The 12,411-nt window shown below is 36.9% G+C and overlaps 1 protein-coding gene across 3 annotated transcripts in view; it reads right to left on the bottom strand.

The window, feature by feature from the left end:
* The window catches only part of LOC131438517 (diuretic hormone receptor-like), a 77,602-nt gene that overhangs the window by 30,569 nt on the left and 34,622 nt on the right, over positions 1-12,411 (bottom strand). For 2 of the 3 annotated variants that reach the window (XM_058608607.1, XM_058608609.1), the window contains exons 3-6: positions 8,084-8,283; positions 7,924-8,017; positions 7,740-7,838; positions 1,222-1,302 (exon numbers count right to left, since the gene is read on the bottom strand). In XM_058608607.1, the coding sequence (XP_058464590.1) occupies positions 1,222-1,302; positions 7,740-7,838; positions 7,924-8,017; positions 8,084-8,283 (474 nt within the window). The remainder of the gene's footprint in view (positions 1-1,221; positions 1,303-7,739; positions 7,839-7,923; positions 8,018-8,083; positions 8,284-12,411) is intronic. The other variant, XM_058608608.1, reaches the window with a different exon arrangement.

Raw genomic sequence — 12,411 nt, 5'->3', positions numbered from 1 at the left:
GGGGCGATAGGAAAGAAAGATGAAGGTGGACGCGTTGATTATAAGTGAAACAAAAAAGGAACAAAAAAGAATCGTGACGAAATTTATTATTAAAATTAGCAAATCAGCATCTGACGGAACAAAGTAGAAAATGAAGATATATTCAGATGGGTTTCCATAGAGATAGGACTATAATTGAATGCTGTAGCGGCCAAGTAAAGCGTAGCACCCTTGGTTTTTCTAGTCAATTAGGTTGTCTCTTCATAAGTTTTCAAGTGCAAGGTAATTTAATTGCCAAAACAATTTCCCCGGTTAGGAGCTAGCAACGGACTCGAGTCCTGTCACCGTGGCAACATTCTCGCGGTTTTCATTACATAGAATGTCATTTTTCCAATCTGCTTTGCTCGTTAGATACTAATCCAATTTAAAACTAGCTCAAGGTGGCTCTACGTCTTAACATGATTAAAAACAATTCATTAACAGCAAAATAAATTTTTTAAATGAGAACTATAAAAAGCTAAGAAAAAATCTGAGAGAAGAACTATAAATGTGAGAGTGAAGATTAAATTGAGATTAAGAGAAAAGATCAAGGAATAGAAAAACTGAACATTAAAATGGAGGTAAAGCAATATAATAAAAAACGATAACGGAAAAAGATACGGAAAATGCGAAACAGGAGAATGAGAGGCATCGTAAAACATAGTAAACAGGAAACAATATTTTCAAAATGTGAGTCATAAGAAGCTAATAGAAAAAATAACAATCACACAAAAGGAAGAAAAACAAGTCCTTGAAAAATTAAATGGGAAAAGAGATAAAGGAAAACGGTATATGTTATAGGTGAAATAGGCCAGAATAAAAATCGAAAAGAAATTAAACGAAACATGAGAATAAGTAAAAGAAATTTTTAGTGCGGTAATAACGCTGTAGAACAATGATTTAGAGATCAAATTATTCATTTGAATTTCAAAAAGTTTTTCATCTCGTTACTCGAATCTAACATGTTTGAACTGCTGAAGTCGTACAGAGCATATTCATCGTATTCGTAAATCTGCTATCATTGTCCTAGACCAAATGTTTAACGATGCATAATTGATTTTGCTGTTTTATTATTGCATGACATTGTCACAATCCCATGAGCATGGCATCGCAATCAGAAACATTTGGACTAGGAACACTTAGCCGATTTTCACAAACAGACTTCATTAATCTTACCGATCGCAATCAGAGACATTAACTCACCCCAACCAATGAAGGCGTACTTCCGAAATCGTAAATTATCACCGGAGAATGTCTGCACCACTAGCATATATAGATAAAGACCTACGGAAGGAAAGAAACAGACAAACGATAACGGCATCGTCATTAGAGATAGTTATGCACGAGACGATAGTTCCGAGACAGTTGAAATGGTTTGAAATGATGAATAGGAGTTCTCACAGGACCCTAGAAATGCGATGATGACGTTAGTGGTTTGATGATATGAAAGATGCTGGAAGCCAACCAAAGCACACATACGATAATCTCTTCTGTTCTGTGGTGCCTTAATGTGCTGCATATTAATTGGACATTGTAAATTAATTGAAGTTTCTGGTGCTCCTGCTGGGATAATCGCTCTCCCGGAAGCGCTGCACAGAAGAACCATACGATGATCGTAAATTTCCTATATTTGCCATAGAGAGCGACACACGTTTTCTTGGCCCAGTTGTGAGGTTAAGTGTGTATTGGTAAACCTCATTTGAAATTCATGAGATAACATCAAGGCTACTAGATGCAAGTCCTAACTCATCCGGGTCGTCTGCCAACGCATTAGACTGCGTCCTTCGTTAAGGTGTTTCAACTGTATCGGCTGATATCACTGGTATGGATTATTTTTGAACCGTTCTATATTCTTCCTGCCAGCCTTCTATCAAAGCCCGTAACGAGCATCACCATGTCGTATCAAACTTGACTAGCAAATGTTACTAATGGAGAAGCTTCATTCCACATGGGGATTAACCGGCAACTTTCCAGTTTAATGTAGTTTGGCAACGCCTGCTCTTCAAGGTACAAAATTTATTTATCAACTTAGGCTTTCGAACTAGGATGACAATGACAGTTATTAACATCAAAGCTCATCGGTTCATATTTAATGCCTTAATTGAAAAACAAAATTACTGACAATGTGAGGAAAAAACAACACTCCACAGTCCAATGGTGTTCTTTCCGTTCCGCAAAAAATTAATTGCTTCATAATTACTGCATCATAAATCTGCGCTTGATAGCTTACCCGGTCCCGGTTGATAAACAGTGAATTGTTCGACCAATCGAGATCAAGACCGTTCGAACGGGGAGTAATAAGTAAAATCAATTAGACCGGCAGCAGTAAGCCATTAGATTTATCAGCGGACAATGGAAATAAATTCTGAACGAGAAGGAAGTTGATTTTCTTCTGTCGGACAAAGCCAGTCTAAAGTCCGGTTTTGCCAACTGGAGGGTGAGATGTTCCAAGTCGGAAAATTGACCGGCGTTCTTATCTTTGGTTACAGAAATCGAGACTATCAAATTCGAATCATATTCTAATATTATCTATTGAAATTTTTAAATATTTTTGAAGCTTTGATTACCCTTCTTATATAGAATTTCTCTTTGATGCCTGCACGGCGTTTCGGCAATTCAACGACGGTTGTCAATACCAAAATGACACAAAATGTCATCTAGTAACCCGCGAGTTTCCACTAATACTATGTTCACACCTGCAGAAAATAACATGTTTTACCGTTAATAATATAAAGTTAAAACCGAACTGTTCACACTTGGATTACGTTATACGCATGACAGATTGTTTGTTATTGAGTTTGTTTAGAAACAAACTGCAAAAATGTCTACCACGCAGAAATTAAGCACTCTCCAAGAGAGAGAGTTGCGGTTGATCTTTACTTTTTGGGTTCTGGAAGTTTCGTAGTATAGTTTGTAATACTTCGGAATGGGAAAATCTACAGAGAAAAGTTAAAGATTGGATTTCCAGCTTCAAGAGGTGTGGTTTTCCACAATGTATTGGACCAATTAGTATTACCATTAAGTTAATCGCTTATTTCTGTGTATAAAAAAGTCCTTTTTGATCATGCGTTGGTTTTAAATATTCAAATAGTTTTGAGCAGCAAGCGACCAAAAAAGTAATCAAGTAAACAAAAGAACAAAAATGATTGAACCAGTTTCCAGTTTTGTTTTATTATGATTACATGGTTACTTTGATGGAAAACTACTGTTGTTGAACAGCTTGTCAATTGACATAGTCGAAAAGTGACGGAAAATGCTAGCAGGGTTGTGCTTTAATGACAATTATATCAAGTTATTTAGGGAAAACATGTTTTAATATGACGTTTTTGAATATGAAACAACGCATAGCTCGTAGTGTGAACGTGGTATAACTGTTTTCGCTACACACGTTGGCGAGAGAAGTGCAGTATATTGTTATCAAGAAAACATGTGTGTTGGTTGATAGATAAATATCACTAGAAGATTCTGTAAAAAAATGTTTTTTCAGACTTGAATAAAATAAGAAATTTTCTTTGGGTATGATCAAACATTACCTTTTCAATTTGTAAGTTAATAAACAATTTACTTTATTTTGCATCGTCACACTAAATGACTTAACACACTTTTCCCTATAGTTCCGGAGCCGAAAGTCGAACCCGGATGAAATTAAACAACAACCTATGAGGCTATAGGAGCTTTCATTTAAACTAAAGTTTGTGAGAATCAATCAAATAATCTCTGAGAAAATGTAGTAAGCCTCGTTTTAGAGATTTCGTTTAATAAGTAACCAAAATAGCCTCCAAGCTAAATCAGTTTTAAGACAAATCTAGAAGAATTTTACCCTTTTTTTCATCGTCACTCTAAATGACGGCGTGCAATTTCAAACACAAATTGAAATTCAATGAAAACTTATGGGACTGTGAGATTTTTTTCATTTTAGCCCAAGTTTATGAATATCGGTTAAGCCATGTCTGAACAAAATGAGGTACATATATAAACACAAACTCACACACATACATTCAATTTTCTCGGAAATTTCTTACCCGATTTTTACAAACTAAGGAGTGTATCGAAAATAAGCTATCCACAATTTTTTCTTTCAAATTATAATAAAAAACGATATTTTATTCAAACTAAAAATTGACCCTTTATTGTAAGAGGTGAGCATCATGAAAACCAGATGAAATTTAAATTATACCTTCACGAATTTTCGAACTTTTGATCGAACGCTTTTTATCAAGTTCCGGACAAGTCTGGCATCGCATTTTTTTGACGCTTGAGCCCAAATTTTTTTGAACTCCTGCATGTTCCCAGCTGCCTTACCAGTCTTCTTGAAGACCCACTTCACGATTGCCCAGTAACGTTCGATGGGTCGAAGCTGAGGGCAATTTGCTGGATTGATATTTTTCTCAACGTAAATTTCCCTTTTTCGCAAGCCAATTGAGAGTGGTTTTGGCATACTGAGCCGACGCTAAATCCAGCCAAAACAGTGGAGGGGTACTATGCTTTTTATATAAAGGCAGCTATCTCTTCTGGAGACACTCAGATCGATAGATTTCTGCATTTATTGTTCCGGTAGTGTAAAAAAAAGGTTGACTTCAAACCACAGGAACATATTGCTTGCCATACCAGTACCTTTCGACCGAACTTCTCCACTTGAATCGACCTATCCGCATCGCTCACATCCTCCCCAAAGACGACAGTAAAGTATTGTGGACCTGGAAGGGTTTTTGAGTCCTCCTTGTAGACCTGGAAGGGTTTCAGTCCTTCTTCAAAAGACGCGAATACAATTTCAGGGTCCTAGTTGCTGCTCGCTTCTCCTGTTCTACACTTTGATTCGAGATTTTCTGTTTCTTGTAGGTCTTCAGATGATTTCGCCTCTTGATACGCTGGATCATTCCGACACTTGAATCTGCTTTTTTGGCAAAATCATGTATTGTCATTGAATTGTGCTTCATGATTAGAGATACCACTTTCTGGTCTAGTTTCGGGTTGGAAGTACCGGGTTTTATGCCTCTTCCTGGTAGCTCATCCAAAGAATAGTGTTCCCTAAACTTATTAATGATGGTTTTAACACTGGCATGATGAATTCCAAACCGCTTCGTCAATTTCCGCATAGTAATACCCTTCTCACTTTGCCATGTGCCAGAATCTTAATTTTCACTTCCTTTTCAATAAGCGACATTTTGAAAACGCAGAATTTCAACCGCATAAACAAGCAAACAAACGAAAGCTGACAGCCAAACGCACAGCATGCTGTGATCTGAGCATAAAAACCATCACAAATACATGCGTACAACACAAATGTATGTGGATAGCTTATTTTCGATATACTCTTTATAGAAAAATGGGTGTAAGTTTGTATGTTTATAACGCCATAACTTCGGAACTACTGAACGGATTACCATCAAACTTGGTACAAGTACTTCTTGCATTTCAGAGATGGTTTGAGGAGTATTTTTATAGGGGAGGGAACGTAGCAAGTGTCATAAACAAGGGGGGTCATGGAAAAATTTATATAACTTGACACGAATCGATACGTTTTGAAGACCATAGAAACATTTTGCATATCTTAGATATGACTATACAGGGGGTGGATGTAGCAAGTGCTTTAAAAAGGGGGGTGTAATATTTGAAGCAGCATAACTCCGAAACTACTGAACGGATTGCTACCAAACTTGGCACAGATACTTCTTGCTCTTTTGAGAAAGTCATAAGAGTATTTTTATAGGGGAGGGAACATAGTAAGTGTCCTTAACAGGGGTGATCATGAAACAATTTGTCTAATTTGACGAAAATCGATACTTTTTAAGACCATAGAAACAGTTTGCATATATTAGATATGATGTGTACCACATGTACCAATGGTGGGAATCGATTTTTTTTAAATCACAGATACTTTCTACACTCTCAGAGTAATCATGGGTAAAGTTCACTGACAAAAAGGAAGTGTGAGGGAGTGTAGCAAGTGCCCCGTACATGGAAAGTGGAAGGGAAAATTGATCGGGTTTCACGAAAAATTAGTACTTCTTCTCGAGTACAACATATTTCTAGCAACTAAGTGAGGTTCACAAAAATATTCACAAGAGGGAGGAAGAATAAGTATTCTCAACATTGATCTCAATTGACGAAATCATACAATCAAGGGGCATTTTATTATGTAAATTGGGAAAACTGTCGACTCAAGGTGATGGAAATAAGTTTACAACAACATTTGTATTAACTGAATAGTTATTCTATAGATTTTCCTCCCCGGCGAACGAACAGAATGGTTAAAGTCGGGGTAAAATAAATGATATAAAAAGTTATTCTATAGTTCGAATGTAGTTAACATATGATGTTAAACAGCCTTTCGTTATAAAATAATCATTGGAAAACTTTGAGCAATTACGTGGAAATAATGACGTCATAAAAATTTTTATAAACTGAAGGGAGTAGCAAATGTTTATAGTCATGGAAGCCAGAGGTATTGTAGATCGAATGTGACGAGGAAGTATGGAAGTATGTTACAAGCACATATACGTATGAAACTCGGAGGTTACAAAAAAGCTATTTATAGAGAGAAAGGTGTTCTAAATGTTTCTAACAAAAGAGTTCAAATATAAAACTGACCCAATTTGTCGAGAATACCATGAAAATTATGATTATTGTGAGATCTGAGATGCGAAATTTATCATTCGCAATTAGAACATGAACAGAGTATTGTTCAATCGGGTTGCCGTCTAAGTTGTGTTTCATTACAACCAGGACATTTCCGAGCAACGCCTAGTAAATCAGCTAGTATTTCAATAAAACTGTTCCGGCTTCGAGTATTACTAGAAAGTGCGTGTTAAATACTAATGAAAGAACCATTATGGTAAGTCTAGTAGCACTGGTTTTATTCCGCTATACGTCAACATAACTCTGTTAAGTGTGTGTGTGTTTCATCGGCTGTGCTTCTGATATTTTCATATTTTTAAAAGGACCAATCCAGATTAACCTTACAGTAAAATTTTAAATGTGAAACGAAAGGAAACGAGAGCGACCCGATAATGTTTAAAAGTCGAATTGGTTCTAAACTGGTTCAAAAATATCATGTGTTGTCTATCAGTTGGCATTAGGCCCTTTTAAGAAGAATTTTGTACCTGAGACTGTAATAATGCAATATTTTGTTTTGATTGCTATCGCAATCGCTAATTTATAGGACGACTATAGGACCAACGATAGGATGAATAAAAATCCATTGAGATGAAATTAGGAACAGAGTAGTGCACATTTCAGAAGTGTTTTTAGCTGTTTTTCTTAATATTAGTTAATTTTCCAATAAATGAAAATCAGTTCTCAATATAGAACAAGGTAGTGGTTAAATCATGTTTTTGATGCAACGTCCTTACAAATGAGATGAAATAGGGAACCGGGAAACTGACCCAGGGTAGTTTCATCACACAAACACTTTTCACGAAACTGTGTTGATTTCGCACTTAGCAACGGTTGTTTGATAAATAAGTAAATAATTCGGCGACATAAATAATTAGCCCTTTTCGAGCTCTACCGATTCATGTTAATCAAAGTAACCATGAACAGAACAACACCTGAATATAGTCCACAAGCAATTCGATTATCCCTGGCCTCGTGAAGTAAATAGCAGAATGCACTCAGTAATCAAATAATGTGTGATGGTGGCTCGAAACAAGTAAATACCGGTGATGGAATAATGGAAGGAACGAGAATGGATTGAACACAACACAACCGCTGAAACGTACCTTCCACCAGCATCCAGAAGAAGTTGGTCGTACTGAAGTAATGGAAGATGGTGACCAAAAATACGCAGCCCACTAGTTCCTGTTTGGTTGTCATCTGTGCTAAGGCGAGGCACCGTTCGGGCGAAAGTGAACACCAGAATTATTCGCTTTTGTTTGAACTGAACCGAGAAACGTCAGAACCTACCTGCAGAGAGAGTATGAGGATCCAGAGGCCGGATGACATGATGTAGGTCAAGAACAGATTTACATGAATGGTATTTCGAAGACATCGGAGATCCCTGTGGGAAAATCAACGAGAACAAACTTTACTTTGATGTTATCGAACCCTTCGCCTTCGGACGTACGCACTTAAAGTAGATGAGCACCATGACGGCTAAAACCAGTGCTCCTAGACTAATGGTATATCCTACGTAGTAGATCATCGTCGGTAGCTCGATAACCGGTTCGAATTCCGCAACCGTTGCCGTTTCCACTATATGATGACAGGCTTCGTAGTTGGTGTTTTCCCACGTGCCATCGATGTTGCAGTAGCGGGTGGCATTTTCTGGAACGAGTTGAAAAGTGAATGAAATAAAAAACCGAAATTTCTGCTTTTAACTTTTCCTCCTTCAACATGACCCACATTTCGCGTCACTTAATTAAGAGCGATCCTGTCGGCAGAATCGTTAGTTATTCAGCTGCGGTAGATTTCACTCCGAAGCCAGATTGCGTAAATTGACATTCAGCGATGAAAGCTACTCAACGCTCGTGTCAGCAATAAGTGATTTTTTGTCGTGAATATTTTATTCTGTTTCTGTTCGGTCGCTTTGCACCTTGATGAAAGGTTGAAAAGGTACACGGGCGAAGATAGCTCATCTCACCTAAATTCCGGTTAATGAATTTTCCATTCGAGATATCCAGGTTATTTTTAGAAAGGAGGGGGGGGGGGGTGGTGCACGGTTCATTGAGATCATTATTATGATTTAACAACTTTCGTTCCCAGCAGAACGAGCAGAAGTTTCTGTTCAATCGAGAAATATCGACTAATTAGGTGATGCTGTTTATTCGCAAGTCGGTAGTGGGAATTGCCATACCGTACTTTTCGGGTCTTTGAACAATTACTTTCGGTCGCTAGTGCCGTAAACTGTCCTCCTGGCCCACTAACCGTATGTGTCAGCCCGTGTGGACATAATTTTACTCACAGTTGGAAAAATTACCCGAGTCAACATTCGCCAAACGCCATGCGTAACGTTGCCGTCCAAAGCCCCATCCGCCCACAACGAAGAAGAGGCAAAATAAACTACAGTATTTAATTAAGATCAAATTAGATCAAATGGTAATTTTAGGTAACGTGAACCAGCTTCGGACGGAGAAAAATTGTTGACCAACCAATAAAAAAATCCATGCTGGGTAAATTTATTTGCGCCAATAATAAACGTGGTGGCGTCAGGATCATTTCTCAGAGGGAAGCGAGACAGCAAAATTGTAATTGAATTCGCTGAAATAACTTACCGATGTGTTTGATAAATAGGTCAACCATGCAATAGCAATCAAATCAATTAGTTTTATATGTTGTTATCATTCTCTACATGAGAACGTCATTAAAATTAAAGCGACGGCGTGTGCTTACTAATGAGAAATTCATTGGCATGGAGGAAACCCGACGTAACGAGAATACGTGCACCACACAAAAAGGCGTAATGTGAAAAGCGCTTTTGCCGATTAGTGCACATTGAATAGCAAAACAATTTCTTAATTTTTCCATGGCAATCCCAAGCGGTATTGATATTCTTGAAAGATAAATATTTGTAGTTTTAGTTACGAGCGAAGCGAAGGATTGTCAAAACATCTAGTAGTCCGTCAAGTTTTCTTCCTTTTCTCAGTTTGCTGGTTATGACGCCGGTTAATAACACGACAATTCTCAGACTACAACGCACAGTGGTCCGAAACGGGAAATTAGCGTGACAAAAATATTTTCACTATTAAATATTAGTTTTTTATAGTTGGTGTCTTCACAAAAGTTGTTTGCAATCAAATGGCACACCTTTTGACGAAAAAAGTTACTAGGGTGATCCTTATTTAGATTGAAATCTGAAATCTAACTTCCTTAATTGTACTCAAAAATGATTTTGTTGTACAATAAAGTTGTAGGAAATTTTATTGCGAGCAACTTTGCTGGAAAAAAGCACCTCTCTCGCTCTTCATTTTCCCGAGTAAAAATAGGGTGACTCCTGAAATATCACTTTTTTTGTTCTACCTTTTTGTGAAACGTTCCAATGAAAAGTTGTCTTTAGAAGAGTTGTTGAACTTGTCATTGCGCACTATTTTGTTCAACCAAGCTTTTTCATATGAGCTACCAGTAAAATGTTATGATTGTTTTTTCATCAAAAACTAGTCAAGTTTCAAATATCATTATTCATTAGATGCCAGATCGATAAAAATGTATCCTATGCGGTTCCTGAAACGTCATAATATAAGTAAAAATTTAAGAGAAAATTGGAAGGGTGTTATTTTTTCAACTTATTTAAATTAGGTTTAAAAATACCTTCAAAAAACTCAAACACATTGCATAACTCTTAAACGCGTTAACGTATCAACATACTTTCTTCAGCAAAATAATAGTGTCAAATTAGTTCTACAAATGTTCCATACATTGTCCTTTCGAGAAATACTCGGGAAAATTGATGTACTACCCTTGTAACTTTTTTCATCAAAAGGAGCGCCATTTGATTGCAAACAACTTTTGTGAAGACACCAACTACAAAAAACTAATATTTAATAGTGAAAATATTTTTGTCACGCTAATTTCCCGTTTCGGACCATAGTGCAATGTGTGGAATGGAAATTTGTTTAAACACCCACTTTTGCCTTTCTCTATAGAAAGGTAGTAGAATTGGTGGAAAAACCGACTTTCGAACGAAGCCTCGTAGACACATAGTGTTATATACCATTCGACTCAGTTTGACGAGATCGGAAATGTGTATTTGTGTGTGTGTGTGTGTGTATGTGTGTACTTTTTACTAAATTTTCTCAGAGAAGGCTAAACCGATTTTCACAAGCTTAGGCCCGTTTGAAAGCTTTTGTTAGACCATTGATCGAGTTCGATGATCGAATGGCTGTGACTTTTGGTTCCGGAGATATAATGGTATAATAACGTAACCGACAAAACACGTTGTTTTTTATCGCTCAAATGTAACAAATGTAACTTATTGAAATTGAAACTTGTTCATGTTTCTTTAGTAGTTCTAGAATTTCTGCAAAAAAAATTGACTATAACTATAACAATAGTGCAACTTATTAAAAAAATTCCGAACGGCTCACAGTGGTGCGAATCAATAAAAACCCTTCTTAATCCACCTAGTGGTGTGATAATACCTTTCTCTTCTTTCATAACAGTCTCATGAAAATATGTTTCATAATTTTATTAAATAAATTTGGATACTAATTTTGACACCAATTGATTCAGATTGATTCGAGTAGTTCACAAAAGCATGCTTCAGTGTTTATGTCACACAGTCAGCATCATTTTTCCAAACTAGTGCTTGACATTTGCGTTGCCTATTTGTAATCATTGATGCTAATCTAAAAAAAGCCTTCTTAGTCCACTTAGTGGAATTTTCATATATCTTGAAAAATGACATGAAATTTTCGAAATCGAAAAAAAAGTTTTGATGCCAAAAGGCTTAGAATTGCATGAAACGTCGAGATTTAGTGTCATCTCAAAAAAAATTTTTTTTGAAAAAGTCGACTTTTTGGGACTAATATGAAATTTTTCTAAGTCCCAGAAAGTTGATTTTTTCAAAAAAAATTTTTTTTGAGATGACACTAAATTTCGATGTTTCATGCAGTTTTAAGAGTTTCGGCATCAAAAAAAATTCTCGATTTTGGAAATTTCATGTACTCCCCCCCTATGGTGCTTTTTCAAGATCGAAAATTGTCAAACCTTTACCATCGGGCAGCACCCCTTAAGCATGTCCGATTTAAGTCAAATTTTGCATGAAGACTTTTTTCGAGGTGCTTAAAATTTTGAGCACTAGAACTTAACGAAAATAGAGTTGATCCCAAAATGTTGGCACCCTTATATATAAGAGCGGTAAAAATCAACGTGTTTTGTCGGTTACGTCACTTATACCATCATATATCTGGAACCAAAAGTCACAACCATTTGATCTTCGAACTTGATCAACGGCCCGACAGTAGCTTTCAAACGAGCCCAAGTTTGTTAAAATCGGATCAGCCATCTCTGAGAAAATTGAGCGCGTTCAAATACAACGCTTTTTGTCGGTTACGTCAGTTATACAATCATATCTCCGGACCCAAAACTCACAGCCATTTGATCTTCGAACTTGATCAATGGTCCGACAGTAGCTTTCAAACGAGCCCAAGTTTGTTAAAATCGGTTCAGCCATCTCTGAGAAAATTGAGCGCGTTCAAATAGCACGATTTTTGTCGGTTACGTCACTTATACAATCATATCTCCGGAACCAAAAGTCTCAGCCATTTGATCTTCGAACTTGATCAATACCCCGATAGTAGCTTTCAAACGAACCCAAGTTTGTTAAAATCGGTTCAGCCATCTCTGAGAAAATTGAGAGCGTTCAAATATCTTCTAAAAGTGCACACACACACACACACACACACACACACACACACACACACACACACACACACACACACATTTTCCGATCACGTC

This window comes from Malaya genurostris, chromosome 3 (assembly GCF_030247185.1).
Source record: "Malaya genurostris strain Urasoe2022 chromosome 3, Malgen_1.1, whole genome shotgun sequence".
Lineage (NCBI taxonomy): Eukaryota > Metazoa > Arthropoda > Insecta > Diptera > Culicidae > Malaya > Malaya genurostris.
The sequence above is the reverse complement of the archived record's forward strand: the minus strand, read 5'-3'. Positions and strand labels throughout refer to the sequence as shown.